General features: G+C 33.9%; 1 protein-coding gene across 13 annotated transcripts in view; it reads right to left on the bottom strand.

Annotated features, from left to right (window-relative positions):
- Nucleotides 1-259: 259 nt before the first annotated feature.
- LOC131503422 (zinc finger X-chromosomal protein-like) overlaps nt 260-16,538 on the bottom strand; it is a 52,608-nt gene continuing 36,329 nt past the window's right edge. For 12 of the 13 annotated variants that reach the window (XM_058714882.1, XM_058714887.1, XM_058714893.1 and 9 more), the window contains 6 exons: nt 15,250-15,822; nt 6,453-6,602; nt 6,098-6,241; nt 5,356-5,511; nt 4,742-4,882; nt 260-3,986 (listed from right to left, as the gene is read on the bottom strand). In XM_058714882.1, the coding sequence (XP_058570865.1) occupies nt 2,806-3,986; nt 4,742-4,882; nt 5,356-5,511; nt 6,098-6,241; nt 6,453-6,602; nt 15,250-15,822 (2,345 nt within the window). In that variant the 3' untranslated portion in view covers nt 260-2,805. The remainder of the gene's footprint in view (nt 3,987-4,741; nt 4,883-5,355; nt 5,512-6,097; nt 6,242-6,452; nt 6,603-15,249; nt 15,823-16,538) is intronic. The other variant, XM_058714894.1, reaches the window with a different exon arrangement.

The raw sequence follows: 16,538 nt of genomic DNA, 5'->3' as shown, positions 1-16,538 counted from the left end.
AAACAACAAAATGAATTTCACTGATAGGCTGATCAAAGAACTCATCAATTAGCTCTGTACTACTCTAAAATATTAGTTGTAAAATCACAGGATTAACAACTGCATCCAAATAACAAAATCAAAAGGAAATTCTGCATTTTGTATTCCATTGTTAAGCAATAGGAAAATAAAAAGAGTACATTTTATATTTATTAGATTTAATAAAACTTTTTATGAAAAAGTGTTACGTTAGTACTGAAACAAATAGACTAAACACTGATTAACAAGAAAATATTTTGATTTTTATTTCTGCATGTTATTCTCAAGTACACATTTACAATAGTGTCACACTCTTCTATATGAATTTATCAAGTATTTTACTTTAAGTATTTTACAATGTTTACAGAGGAAGAGACATATAATATTTAATAGGCTATTTCAACAAAACAATAACTTATGTTCTTGTAAAAATCTGTACCTCTTTAAAACATTAAACTGAAACATCCAAACTTGTTTAGCTTTGCTAATCAAATTGTTTTAAGAACTAAAACATCCTGCAACTAATATTGGTACATAACAGTAAGTACAATTTCATTTTTTCTTTTTAAAGACAAATGTTTTATCATATTCGCTTGACCAAATCCTTATATACCTTTTAAAGGTTTCGATATTGTGCTTAAAAAAACAAAACAAAATAACTGTGTAAGACTTCAAACTATGAGAGCAATATAAAGTATGTAAAGTGTTGTGTTCTTTATCTTCAGTTTATTTTTAAAATATAATTAAGGTTTTTATCTGTATTAATTTTAAAGAATGTTTTAAAATTCTTAAATGTAAACTTTTATTTAAACATTTCCTTTTATATTACTTCAGGGAAAAAACAAATGCAAGGGAAATTAAAAGATTCTCACACAAAAAAATAAGAGTTTTTTAAGTTCAGGACAATGGACACTAAAAGTGGGGTGAGACAAATTTGAGGACCAAGAAGGCTTACGGGGTTTCCAAATCCATCCTGTTGCTTGAATGGCATTAGGTTTAAATATGCCTAAGCACTTGATTTAAAAGTAGACTAAATTAATCCAGCCTTCAGTACCTCCAAATATTTATATTTCTAACCCTATAACTTCTGAATATGAATAGTAGTGGCACAGAGAAAAGGCAGAGGTAAAAACTTTACAGTAAAAGAAGGAAGCACCATAATGAAGTTGCAAGGGAACGATCAAGAGGGGAAAAATTTTTTTCTATTCGTATATAATGTGCCAGTATGTATGTGCCAATACTCAAGTAAAAAAAAAAAAAAAGTGTTTTCTATTTTCGAAAATTCAGATGAACACAACCAAATTCTAAGTAACTGTCTCAATTCATTTTATAGATTTATGACTCACTGACTGCTTAAAACATGCCAACTGACAAAAAACAAAAGCTGTAAAAGGCTTGGTGCTATTCCGAATAAAGTTTAACATTTTCATTATGTAGTTTAAACACATCTTTAACTTCTAATCAAAGCTAACTTGAATATTAAATCTTTTTCAAGTTTGCTAACTGAAACAGTAAAACAACAACAAAAAACCAGACTAACCTTGTCAATTTTAATTAGCAGCCATCCTCTGGAGCCATTAATCTTACTCTACATTGTAAAAAGATGTTTCTTTCACATGCTTCTCAAGTGAGCACTGAGATTTATGTTTAGATATTCATTTGCTTTTCAGAAAAATTTAAGGTATGAAGCTAAAATTATATAAAAATATTGTATCTAGAAATACCTTCTCTTTTCAATTACCAAACAGATTTAAAAGAAAATACTTCAGTCTTTAAAAATACCACTGTCCTTAGTTTCCTTCTAATTCTTGCTTCAAGTTAATTTAATCTGTCTGAATAGCAAGTTTATAAAATGTTCTTTCATATATCCCTGGATCTTTCACTTTACTGTGCATTTAATACTTTTCATTATACACTTAAATTTGGGATTGTGTAAGTATGTAAAACAAGCAACACATAGGCACATATAAAATCTGTAGCACAGTTACAGATGCAGTTGCAAAATATCCCATGAACTGGCTTTTATCTCTAAGATTCTAAAACTCAGTAAGTCTCATTTGTAGAACACAAGTATTCCAAAACAAAACTATGTAAACAGAAAAATAACAAACGGGTAAAAAGCAAAACCTTCCAACAGCTTTCTAAAAGGGTGCTATGCTGAGAAAAGATGTACGACAGAGAAAGCCACAAGAAAGCCTAGTTTGTTAAATAAAATGATAATTAAACATAAAACTAGCAAATGTTCTGTATTTAGCAATGCTAGAGACTCAAATGGAAAGTTTCACTGTCATGTGGTCTGAAAAATTAAGCAAGACAAAGAAATTACTTTCAGGTAATGATTAGACCCAAGAATACAATCTGTTTCTATTTGTAGATGTTTGTATTTTATCTAAAAAATTTATGGGGAAAAAGGAGTCAAAATAATTACTTTTTGAATAACCAATTGTGTGTTTTTAATCTGTAAGTGGTCTTAGAAGAGTACCATCAATGTGAATAAATATTTAAATGAATAGTAAAACTTCTAAGACTGAAAAAGTTAAGTACAACATCAGAGATGCATTTTTAAAAGCAACTTCATTGTTGCTACTTTTTGCCACTGAACAAACTGAATAGGATCCAGAACACTCTACTTAGTAAAATGTAAAGAAAAGTTGACTAGAAGCAATAATTCTATTTGTACACAGCATAAATTGATATACAGTATTGCATGTGAATGAGACTGATTGGCTTTAAAATGAGATTTCTGCTTTAGGGCCAATATCTCCACAAATGTCTGTATAAGGACTATTAGGACATGCCAACTTCCTTATGATGTCGCATTATGTGCTGGTTCTTTTCTGAAGGTCGTCGGAACCCCTTCTTGCAGTACTCACAACGGTGAGGATAGTCTTTTGTATGAATGGAGATAACATGCCGTTTAAAGCCTGAGGCATCTGTAGTGCTATACTCACAGTACTCACACTGGTACACTTTCCTGCCACTGTGTGTCTTCATATGCTTTTTAAGCTCATTCTGCTGCCTAAATCCCTTTCTACATCTCTTACACCGAAACGGAAGATCTTTTGTGTGAACTGAGAGAATATGGCGACTTAGAACAAATGGATCTGCAATCTTAAAGTCACAATGTCTACACTGGTGCATTTTTTTACCCTTGTGGGCAGCCACGTGTTTCTTGAGTTCAGAAGGCCTGTGAAAGCCTTTGTCACACATGTCACACTTGTGGGGGTAGTCTTTCGTGTGGACTGAAATTATGTGTCGTTTCAAGTCGCTCGAGTTCGAACTCTTGTGGTCGCAGTGCAAACACTGGTGTGTTTTGCTTTCTTGGTGGATAAGAGCATGTTGCTGCACCTCTTTGGTATCTGAGAAAGTCAGAAGACAGATGTCACACTTGAATGGCATCTCTTTACTATGCTTAGTTTTTACATGTGTTTTCAAGTTAGAAGAGTCTGCAGACCTATATTCGCAGTACTGGCACTGGTATGGCTTCTCCCCAGTATGGATTCGCATGTGCTTCTTGAGCTCTGACGGGTGACGAAAACCTTTACCACACTCCACACAAATATGAGGGAAGTTCTTGCTGTGGACCGCCAAAAGGTGGCGATTCAATAACCCTTGTTCAGCTGTCTCATATTCACAGAATTTACACTTGTGCATTTTGTTGGCTTTTTCTTTATGCACCATTTTGTGAGTAAACAAAGCCCCAGCATGAGAGAAATGCTTCCCACACTCATCACATTCGATGGCCTTCTCAGCCTTGCTGGTGAGCTTGTGGCTCTCCAGGTGGTTGTGTAAACTTATCTTCTTGTTGGTAGTGTAATCACAATCAGTACAGTGGTACTTCTTCTTGGTAATGTGTTCGGGATGGTTTTTCATGTGCCTTTTCAAAAAACCTCTTGACTTAAATTTTTTCCCACAAATCATGCAAGGATAGACAGTTAAGGGATGTCCATCAGGGCCAATAATTATTGCTAAGAAAGGAAGAGAAAAGAACATGAGTGATCAAACAACGGTTTGTTTTCGTTTCTTCAAGCATTTGAAGTGTGTGTTCTGAACATTACTGGACAAGTACTCCTAAAGGTTAACATTCTTTCCACTGATTTTAAATAAAAGAGGTAACAGCAAACTCCAAAATCTGACCAAAATCTAGGTCAGAAACTTCATTCAGTGTATCTGTACCAATCTCACTCCCAGTTTAAAATAGTAAAGCCACACAGATTTGGATATCTACAGATATCACAAAAACAAAGTTCAACATTTCAGTTTTATTACTATTATGTTATATTTATACCAACTTAAAGTTTAACCACACCCAATTAAAAAACTATAATAGGCAAATCAACATATAAGATTTTACTGCAAGGGAACTGTCCAGTGTACAACTGAAATATTTGTCCTGCTCCTCTGTAAAGAAGCCCTGCTTACGCTGACAGAAATAATCTTTAAATTTGTTCATTTAAAGTTAAAGAAAATATTTTAGGGATTTATTTTAATTTCTCCTAAAATAACCTGAGATTTTATTCTGACTCAAAATCTGTTCTTTTTATTCTAGGAAATCATTCATGAATATCACTGAATTCTTAAAATTATATTTTCAAATTTAATAAAGAAAAGCTACATGTGATCTAGCAGCTAAATTGCTATCATTAACACTTCTGTGGATACATACTAGTTTCATTTGAGAGCTCACAGAGCACACTGCACTGTGGAACTTATGCACCCTCACCTGTTTGGTACTGCCTGGAATCAGGTCTTCTCCTTTTCTTTGGTTTTTGTTTAGCCAGTCTGCCGAGCCCAGCAGACTCATCTATGTGCAAGAGGGCACTTGCAGTGCCATTCCGGTTTTCAATGCCATCAGAATTATTACCTAACAATGTGTATTAAAAAACAAAATTATACAGTATTCTTTATAAAGAATTAGGGATTCTTTATTAACTACAACAGCAAAAAGCCATGATACTCATGAATGACAAATTTCCTATTTAGGTAATGGGCTGTAAGGTCATATTTATATACAAGAAAATAGGAAAAGCCTAGCTTCCAACTGTTGTAGCATTTTGCACCATGAACTCCCTTGATGATCCTCAAAATTGTGAAGGTATGATCCAGATAAACTCAAGACAATAAACTTCACCTTGAAAGCTTATTTCCTACATAATATACGCATAAAAGAAACTGATGTTAAAAAAAATTAAAGGTCAAAGGCAGACCAAACAATCGTCCTCTGTCCTTAAATCACTATGTGGTACTTCCTATTTCTGAAACATAGAAACTATTTTTTATAATGAATTTATGTTTAAGAACCATGCAATCCTTCGAACCATTATGTATGTGACTTACCATAAGCTGCTGCCCATGCTATTGGCATGAAGGTTTTGATTTCATTGTCATCCATTTGCTGTTCATGCACAGCAGCTGCTGCTGCTGCTGCTACTGCAGCATCCTCCTCTCCTACTATCACTTCCATATAAACTTCATCAGCAATTTCAGCAACATCTAATTAGAAAATTACAACACTTTAATGACCAGGTTTACAGAAATCAGATGATATTTTGGTTTGGGGAAACCTGGGGGTCAGTCAGCTAAGCGTCTTACTCTTGAGTTTAGCTAAGGTCATGATCTCATGGTTCATGAGTTCAAGCCCCACATCAGGCTAGGCACTGACAGACAGTGCAGAGCCTGCTTAGGATTCTCTCTCCCTCACTGCCCCCTCCCTCCACCTCAAAATTTATTTTGAAATTTTCAAAATTTCTCTGTCTCGAAATAAATAAATAAACCTAAAAAAAAAATCAGTTGAATTCAGACAAACAGAAAAGATGTTCAAATGGTACATACCAACAACATTACTTTCACATACTATATACTCTGTATTTGTTGAACGAACCATTCCTTTCCTGGCTTTCACAATAGTTTGTTTTTTAAGTGACATCCCAAGCAAACATTAACAGTCACTGATGTTCCTCTTTGGTATATAGCAGTACAATAATATCTATAATAGTAGTGTTTATTTTCTTCAAATATTGGTTGCACTTTTAAAAGTACACAAACAAAAATTTCTCCCACAGCAAGTCCACCTACTTACTTAAATCTTCATCTTCTTGCTGAGAGTCATTGACAGTCATATAAACCATCTTTTCCCTTGGTACTCGAATACTGCTATTTTGATCAAGTAATTCAACTTCACGGTCATTCTCAGGCTCACTCTCCACAATGTCTACAGTGCCACCTAACAGCGAAGATGACAATCTGAAAATTTATCTGAAAATTTCAATTCCATCCATTGGACTTATTACATTTTATATACTTTTCCACTGCTACATTGAAATCATTGATTAAAAGTTATCTTCAGAAAAGGTTTCAAATGTACTCAATCTAAACCACCCAAAACTAATTAGGTTAATGCGGGTTATCAGGATGTACTGAAGCTTTCCTCTTACCTAAGTCATCCTCTCCAGGGTCAGCTTTAAAAATGTACACCTTGATAACTTCAGGGCAAGTGCCATCCACTTTACAAGGATCGATTTCTGACTCTACATCCATGGTCATTCCAGAGGAAGCATCATGTTCTATTTTGCCAGCATCATCCACTAAGAGAAGAAATACATCATAAATAATAGTAACAGATACTTAATAAATAAAATATTACCATTTTCAAAATCCCTTTTAGATATAAAATCTCTAGGGGTGCCTTGGTGGCTCAATTAAGTGTCCAACTCTTGCTTTCAGATCAGGTCATAATCTTCCAATTTGTAAGATCAAGCCCCATGTTGGGCTCTGCGCTGACAGCACAGAGCCTGCTTGGATTCTCTTTCTCACAAACAAATAAACATACATTAAAAAAATGATTATATATACATATACAATATACATATATATAATATATAATAATATAATACATAATGTAATATATATATATAATATCGAACTTGACTCATATAAAATTGGACAATTTTACCTAAGTAGAAAATTCAATAAATACATTTTGTAAATCTTCTAAAAATGGGATGAGATACTAAGATAATTATTTTATATAAAGTAAGCTCCTGGTAACCTAAAAAATTAACAAAGCTCCTGGTAACCTAAAAAATTAACCTAAAGATATGCTTTATCTTTAATACACTAATATCCATAAGGTAAAACTATTATTATATTCTTAAGATCATGGAAATAATGTTCTACTAGTAAAAACCAGCAAACGCTGGTCTTAACACATTTTCTCAGCACTCTGTTTTCACTGAATATTACTTGGTCTTATCTGCTTCTTTTAGAATTGTTATTTTTTAAAAAAAAATCAAAATAGGTTTTTCAGAAAGGTACATTGCAATGGTCAATGTAAATTACAATGTCAAACTGTTTAAACATAAAACTACACATACACATACATGTTTTATATCACATACATAAAGACACACACTTGATTTCATAAAACTAGTCCGGGTCATTGCTGACAAATGCAGTAAATGTATACTTAAACATACAGCATTCTCATATAACTTAATGAAAGTAATCTGTTTTATGTTTTGAAAAAAAAGGTGCCCTATGTACCAATAAAGACACACATGACGCACACAGTGGAGATTCAGGGAATTTGGAAGAAACATTCCATATTTTAAGCTTCATAAAATAGATGAATACAGTATTATCTTTAGCATTTGGAAAATTAATAAAAGTAAAAAACAGTATCTCAAAGGATCAGACGCTGGATTGCAATAAATACCAAAAACATAATTCCCATATAATATAATCTTTTATCCACTGCTATTCAGTTATGGCTATCCTCTGCTACCTTTGGCACAAATGGAAGTTTGGCAAAGACCAATGAATGAAAATTTAGCCAATACAATTCAAATTCTACATAAGCTGAATTTACTGATGTTGAGTGTACTAGAGAAAGACTGAAAAAAATGCTCTCTCTGTTCTAGGTACAACTGGCTTAGCTGCCACAGCTGAAGACCAAGCAGAGAACAGAACCAAAGCTCCCCAAAAAATACTGATTTAGTTTTCTTCAATTCACCCATCAAAGGTTGTCATTTTCCTTTCAGTTCCCTTTTTAGTGTTCTAGATTTATTGTATCCTTTTAATTGGGCATTCATTTTAATCCATTTGACAATGTTATCACAACTATAAATAAGACTTTGGACAGGTAAGTACTGGAGATACAAATATGGAAAAGTTATGGACTAAAAATATGTAATCCAACCAGAAATGGAGGTAGATGTAGGGATGGGTGAACTAATTAAGGAGTTCATTTGTCATGATGAGCACTGGGTGTTGTATCCAAGTATTGAATCAATAGATTGTACACCTGAAACTGATATTACACTGTATATTAACTAACTAGAATTTAAATACAAATTTTTCTAAAAAGTTACACTATAAAAAAAAGTTTGTAATCCAGTGGTAAAACAGATATTGAATAGATGATTATTTTAAAATGTGAGAATACTAATAAGATAACTACCATTTATCAAGTGATTACTATAAGCACTGTGTGATGCTTACACTAAGTACAATACCACCAACATTTCACAGTAGAGCAAAGCAAACTCTGCAGTTTAGAAAAGTTTAATGTTTATATGAGGTCATATAGCTAGCAAGTGGCAAAATGAGAATTCAAAACAAAACCTGTAAGAGTCGTAAGTAACCCTAATCAATTTCTGGAGTTTTCAGAAATGTATTCTCTAACATTTGTAAGAGGCAATGGTAAATTGTGATAGTTAATAAATGATATAATTAACTAGATGGTTTCTATTAGCAGAGATCAGATGAATATAAACAGGACTCAAGCACAATTCACCTAATGCTGTGGTGACAGTTATGACCATTTAATTTTACACCTTAATTCTTTTTTTCTTAAAGTAAGTCTTATGCCAAACATGGAGTTTGAACTCACAAGCCCAAGATCAACAGTCACATGCTCTACAGACTGAGCCAGCTAGGCACCTTAATCTTAATTTCTTAAACAGTGGCTAACAAAGACAAAAGTTAGATTTTGACATTTTTGAAAGAGATCTGCAAATTCCACATCAAATTCTTTACTATTATTTTATAAAGTTTATTTTGACAGAAGGAGAGAGAACCAGGTGGGAAGGGTCAGAGAAGAGGGAGACAGAGGATCCTAAGCAGGCCCTATACTGACAGCAGAGAGCCTGATGTGAGGCTCATGAGCTCTTGTGAGGCTTGTGAGGCTCAATCACACAGCTCGAACTCATGAGCTGTGTGATTGTGACCTGAGCTGGAATTGGACACTTAACCAACTGAGACACCCAAGCATCCCTCACATCAAATTCTTTAAAAGATCTAAAAATCTGTGGTGTCTGGGCGGCTTAGTCAGTCCACTGCCTGACTCTTGATTTTGGCTCAGGTCACGGTCTCATGGTTTATGAGTTTGAGCCCTGACTTGGCCTCTGTGCTGACAATGTGGAGCCTGCTTGGAATTATCTCTGCCCTCCACTGCTGGCAATCTCTGTCTCAAGATAAATAAACATCAAAAAAACCACACAAAAATTTCATGTGTCTAATCAAAACTCTTACATAAATTATACCTAATATTAAGATGAATTTAGTACTTTAAAAGACTACATTAAAAAATGAAAATACATTAACACTTTAATTTAGTTTGTTATTAAAATCAAGAACATCCCATCTCAATACATTCCATAAACAAACCTACTTCAGCATCTAGAAATCTTACAAACACAGAAAGTCCTACTAATGCCCATAGCAATAACACAGGACAAGTACAAAGCCAAGGAGGAATACCTGGTTGGTTAAAGTGTTTTAACCACTCTTGGTTAAAGTGTTTTAGTGGATGCTATATGGAATCAGATTCAAGGAGGCTGAGGATCTATAAAGATGTTTGTTAATTTCTTTAAAAAGTTTAGAATGAAAAAAAAGAACAAAGGAGCAGTAGTCAGAATGGATTAGAGGATCAAAGAGACAACTATTTCACCAATAAAAATATGTAAGTATGTTCATAATCTGTGAGAGTAGTAAAGTAATAAATACGAGGCTGGAGTTAGAGGACACAGTAATTATGAGGTCCAAGTCTCAGAGGGATTGGAGATGAAATAAGGAGAAAATATAATTCTTAAAAAATTTGCCTTAAGCATTTAAGAAGAAACACACTATTCCTTTTAACACTGGAGGACAGATCAATAGAAATGTAGTTAGCTTCTTAAGGAAAAGAGGGCAGGAGAGGAAAATAGGAAAACATCCTGACTGGTTATCTTCAGGTATATATACAGGAGTAAGAGGAGGCAACGACTTTGCCTAAAGAATAACAGACCAAGTTAAGTATTTCAGAAGTGAAAGAGAAAGAGCTGTCCAAGAAGAGCTTTAGGATATGAATATGTACTCTCTGCATTATATATATAGATACACAGCTTTCCTAAACCGTATATAACATAAGGTATTTTAGCTATGTTTTATATAGTTTGTGGGCAAAAATAGGCATCATGCCCTTAATTGTAACATTATGTACAGTCTTTTCTTCAATGCTAAATACTTGTTTTTTGACACATCCAGCTGACTGAGCCAAGGTTATTTTCCTAAAGGTGGCTTTGGAATGTCAAACTGAGACAACATTAGGACAGAGATCTCAGTAAACCATTTAGGATAGTTCTGAATAAATCTACAACTTCTCTAAAGTACTAATCTTTTGGGGAAGTTGGCCTCTATCAGAAGGTTTGTAAAAAGTGATTCTAAGCAGGTACTGAAAAATCTAATGCCTTATGTATAGATGATCACATAAAATGTTCTTAAATGTTAATTTCTGGGTAGTCATAAAATTAAACTCTTTAAAGAACAGACTACCTAATGACTGTGGAGCTTGAAAAATGTCATGTATTTAACCTGCAGTTATAAAAGATCTTTCTATTATCATTTTTTTAATATTTAGTTTTTTGTTTTTGTTTTTGTTTTTTTTTTTTTGGAGAGTACAAGCAGGGGACAGGGAGAAAGAGGGGCACAGAGGATCTGAAGCAGGCTCTGCGCCAACATCAGCAAACCCAATGTGGGGCTGAAAATCACAAACTGCAAGATGATGACCTGAGCTACAGTTGGACTCTTAATGGATGGAGCCACCCAGGTGCCCCTGGTGCTTCTATGCTTTAAAAAGTATATTAAAAAAAAAAAAAAAATCCAATGTCAGATCTAGCTGAGAACAGCAAAGCTATTCCTAAATGAATTATTACAAAAGCAACTTCTTAAAAAAATCCCACACACCTTAAGTGTCCTATTAACATGTACAATCTCACTGTGGTTTTAAAACTGCCATTAAAATTTAAAAACAAAGAAGGCTTGAATAAATATCTTCAGACAGCAGTAAATTATTTCTATATAATTGTCTTTTTAAAAAATGTGGTTTCCCTAAATTTCTGGAAAAGACTGCTTCTAATAATAATCACCATTTTGTATGACATCTTACAATTTCTTCAACACTTGTATTTTATTTCACTTTTTCCAAATAAAGAACGAAAATTTGGGGGTAGTATGTGATTTGCCTCAAGTTCACTGAGCTGATAAGTTAAATGTAAAGGGAAGGAATGAAAAAGATAGTCTTCAAAACTCGGATTTTCATTTCATTTTCAGTTGGTTGTATTTATCTCGCTTCTCTAAGTTTCTAAAGAACTGACTACAATACTGCAAGAGGAAAAAAGAATGCTGCAACTGTATTCTGTCTAATTAATCTTATAAATAGAGAAATCTTTTATCATTCTCATGCTCTTATTACTGATGGCTTGCCTAAAAACAAGTGCAGGTTGCTATTCAAGTTTATCAACCACAGCCTATCCCAATGAACATAACAATTGTCTACTGATTTCCCTTTCCCCAGATTTCTCACAAGATATCTGTCAGCTTTCATAAACCAAAGATCCAAGCAACTAAGAACACTCAAACTGCCTTCTGCCTTTATAATCATTATTCTCTCCCAATACCCACAACCCCACCAGAACACTCCAACTGTCCTAATTTTAAGCAATTCTCATGCTTACTCAGCTTCACTTTAAAGAAACCTTAGTTTTTGTAGACAAGATACATCTTATTGTGATCAAATCCTATTATTACCTAAAACTATCAATAAAATCTGTAAGAATACTATTGATATTTTTTTCTTGTTAAAGTGTATTTATTTATTTTGAGAGAGAATGCACAAGAGGGGCAGGCAGAAAGGCTCTGTCAGTGCAGAGCCTGATGAAGTGCTTGACCTCATAAACCCCCGAGGTTCAAATAGCCATCTAAAAGTGTGAATGATTAACTCATTCGGGTTTTAATTTGCATCCCCAAAATGTCTAATGATGTTGAACACCTTTCATGTGCTTATTTTCTTCTTTGGAGAAATGTCTATTCAAGTCTATACCCCTTTTTAATTGGACTGCTATTTATTATTGAATTGCAGATATTCTTTATATGTTCTGGTTCCTTAGGTACCAGGTCCTTAGGTATATGCTTTTCAAATATTTCCTTCCATTCTCTGTTATCTTTTCACTTACTTGACAGTTTCTGGTAAACAAAAACATTTTCAAACTTGATGAATACATGCATTTTTTTCCTTGTGCTTCTATTTTGTCCTAAGATGTTTTCAATTTTAGCTCCTACAGATGTCTTCAATTTTTGTGGGTGTGTGTGCAGTTTTTTTTTAAGTACATTCATTTATTTAGAGAGAGAGAGAGAAGGTGTGTCAGCAGGGGAGAGACAGAGAGAGAGGAACAAAGAGAATCCCAAGCAGGCTCCGAGATATCAGCATGAACCTGATGCAAGGTTGAACTCACAAACTGTGAGATCATGACCTGAGATGAAAACAAGAATTGGCTGCTTAACTGACTGAGTCACCCAGGAGTCCCCAGTTTATTGTAATTTCAAAGTCCAGAATTTCTATTTATTTTAAAACTTCTCTTTATTGGGGCACCTCGGTGGCTTAGTCAGTTCGATTTCAACTCAGGTCATGATTTCACAGTTTGTGAGTCTGAACCCATGTAGGGTAGTGTTTGGAGTCTGGAGCCTCCTTCAGATTCTGTGTCTCCCTCTCTCTCTGCCCCTACCCAACTTGTGCTCACTCTCAAAAATAAACATTAAAAAAAAATAAAAGGGAATTTCCCTTTATTGATATTCTCTATTTTGTGAGATATCATTCTCACACTTTCCTTTAGTTCTTTACAAATGGTTTTCCTTAGTTTTTTGAACAAATTTAAAACAGGTGATTTAAAACCTCTGTTATTAAGTTCACTATCTGGTTTTCCTCATAATAAGTTCCTACTTATAATTATACTTTTTTCCTTTTTCCTGTGTTTCTACTGCAATTATTGTTTCTTTGAATGTCTCATAATTTTTGTTGAAAATTAAATGTTTTTTTTTTTTTCAACGTTTTTTATTTATTTTTGGGACAGAGAGAGACAGAGCATGAACGGGGGAGGGGCAGAGAGAGAGGGAGACACAGAATCGGAAACAGGCTCCAGGCTCCGAGCCATCAGCCCAGAGCCTGACGCGGGGCTCGAACTCACGGACCACGAGATCGTGACCTGGCTGAAGCCGGACGCTTAACCGACTGTGCCACCCAGGCGCCCCTGAAAATTAAATGTTTTAAAAAATATGTGACAACTCTTGAAATCAAATTCTCCATAACAATTTAATTGCTATCTCCTTTTACTGCCTTGTAATATGTCCTTTAAAATATTACAGATCAGCTTTAATAATTTCTAATTTAGAAAAAATTCTTTAATTTTTTTTTTAATTTTAGAGAGGGAATGGGGGGAAGGGTAGAGGGAGAGAGACAAAATCTTAAGCAGGCTCCACACTGAATGTGGAGCCAGACCCCACAACTATGAGATTATGACCTAAGCCAAAAGGAGTCTGATGCTGAAATAACTAGGACACCCAAATGCCCTTCCACTTTCATATTTTCAAAATACATTTTAGAGTTCTTACATAAAAAGACATCAAGTCTAGTCTAATAAACAAAAACCTCTTCTTAATTTATCAACACAAACTTTAAAAAATGTAAAGACCTTTTCCCTAAAATATCCTTATTTACATTTAAAATATATTTCCTGGTGTATACTTATTTTTAAAATTCCAAAATTTTAGGGCCATCTAGGTGATTCAGTCAGTTGAGCGCCCAACTTCAGCTCAGGTCATGATCTCACAGTTTGTGAGTTCAAGCCCTGGGTCATGCTCTTTGCTGACAGCTCAGAGCCTGGAGCCTGCTTCGGATTCTGTGTCTCCTTCTCTCTCTGCCCCCGCGCCCCCGCACCCTCCTGCCCTCATGTGCTCTCTCTCTCTCAAAAATAAATGTTAAAAAAAAAAAAAAAAATTAAAATTCCAAAATTTTAGCCTGTATTCTACCAGATTAAAAAAAAAATGATAGACGGATAAAAAAAAAAAAAAAAAAGGATTACCTGGTAGGCAGCTTCCAATGATAAACTATATATATATATTGAATAATTAGCTACAGAATAAGAGAAATTAAGTATACACATGAAAAAATATAAAATACGTGAAAAACGTATTTTACTATCTCTTCTGTTTTAGGCAGAAAAACAGAAAAATCAGAGACACCTACCAGAAAATCTATTAACAGAATTATGAGATCTACTATCTAAGCAAAAATATAATTATGTTCTAGTTGGTAAAGAAGTTAGTCCAATCAAGAAAGCCAGTATCCCATAAGAAGCAGTGAACAGTATAAAACCAAAGATATTAAATCTCTAATCATCTAAAAGTCTGCATAAATTAGTTGTTTACATTATGTATTTGAGTACTTTATTTCAAGACATTATACTCATAGAGTTCCAAAGTCAATAGTAAATTTGTTTTTTAAAATATGATCATTACTTTGCTGGAAAACAGTATTGGTATGAAGAAGGTTAAGTGCAGACGTGACTGCACAATAAAGACAAAAGATTTTTTTCAAGCTCAAATCCTTTGAAGGTTCAGTGGTGAAACTGATGTTAATACATTGTTCATGATTTCATATAGTTCATTCTTTCCAGCCTTTATTTTTCTCATCTTTGTATTCCATTCTCACAGAGAAATAACTCCTTACTTTTACCATTTTAGGTTTCTTATTTCCGGCTTATGTTAACAAGATCCAACCTAAAACAATAATGCACATAGACTTACAACACTTATGTTGAAAATTTTCAAGTTTTAAGTGAAGAAAATATCATCGTGACATATAATGGAAAAGAAAGGCTTCAAAAATATCTCTGACAATCACTGTACATAAACACTTACAGGAAATCATAAGGTAGTCTTCACAGTTGCTTTTGTCATCATCTTGCTGGTCCACAGGGATCCCATTGGCATCTATGACTGCTTCAGAGGCACAATCTGCTACTAATACTTCTTCTGAAACAATGTCCGTTGTCAGAGGATCAGTGATGATTTCTGCTTCTACTACACTATCATGAACCATATGTTCAACATGTCCAACATCAGACACATGTATAGATTCACTTGTTAAGACATGCTCTGGCATAGACATTGAAGCTGAAGTCAGGTCAGAAGCTAAAACATCATCTGGGACCGTACAATGTGCTACAGAAACTTCTTCAGTTACATCTGAGCCTAGCACTTGCTCAGGAATGATGACATTTTCAGATACATCTGCTTCTTCTAAGATATCTGAACACTGAACATCCTCAATAACAACATCCTCAATAACATCTTGGATTACAACTGAGTCTGGGTCATCAGGAACAAAGTTATGTACAGTTATATCAGAATCCACAACATCTGAAACAAAAACCGTTTCTTGAACTTCCACAACAATCTGATCACCATCCATGTGCGTAGTAGCATCAGTTCCTTCAAAAAACAAAAATTAAAATGACAAATTTCAGGCATGCATGCATGACTGTAAAATGATATAAATGTTAATTTCTACCAGAAAACAGAATATATCCTCAGTTTTCTCAAACTTTAAAACAGATTAAGGAAATAAAGAATTTATTTTTGATTCATATAACAAATACAAATTAACATAAGAACTGCTTTTACTCAACTCTAATCAATTAATAAGTAAAGAAATGTAAGGAAACAAAAAACATGGGGCAGTGTCAAGGAAAAGTATTTTAGAACATCATTAACACAAAAAGATTTTAGGAAAAAAAATCTTAAGGGATAATTGTAAACATTAAAGAGGCTAACATAAATCCAGAAAACAAACCATTTTCCTTTTGTATCTGTTCCATTTCTTTTCATTTTTCCCCACAATTCTTTAAATATATTAGTTTTCTTAACTTTTCAACACTACTACACATTTGTTTTCTTTTTTTTTCTTACACTCTTTAGAATCAACCACTCTATTCTGGTGTAATGTTCCAAAAGTATTCTCCATATGTGACTGGAAATTCACTCATTAAACTGAATTTAGGCTAGAAAAGGATTGGAGCATAAATGAAAAGAGAGAGAGAAGCCTACAGATAGGTAAACACAACTGATTAAGGACCTCTGTGGATAGATAAAGATGAATAAAACTGAAGCTACTCTGGAGCATGGAGAGTGAATGTCGAGGTAGGATT

The sequence above is a fragment of the Neofelis nebulosa genome, chromosome Y (assembly GCF_028018385.1).
Source record: "Neofelis nebulosa isolate mNeoNeb1 chromosome Y, mNeoNeb1.pri, whole genome shotgun sequence".
Lineage (NCBI taxonomy): Eukaryota > Metazoa > Chordata > Mammalia > Carnivora > Felidae > Neofelis > Neofelis nebulosa.
Note: the sequence above shows the minus strand (reverse complement) of the source record. Positions and strands in the feature narration are given on the sequence as shown.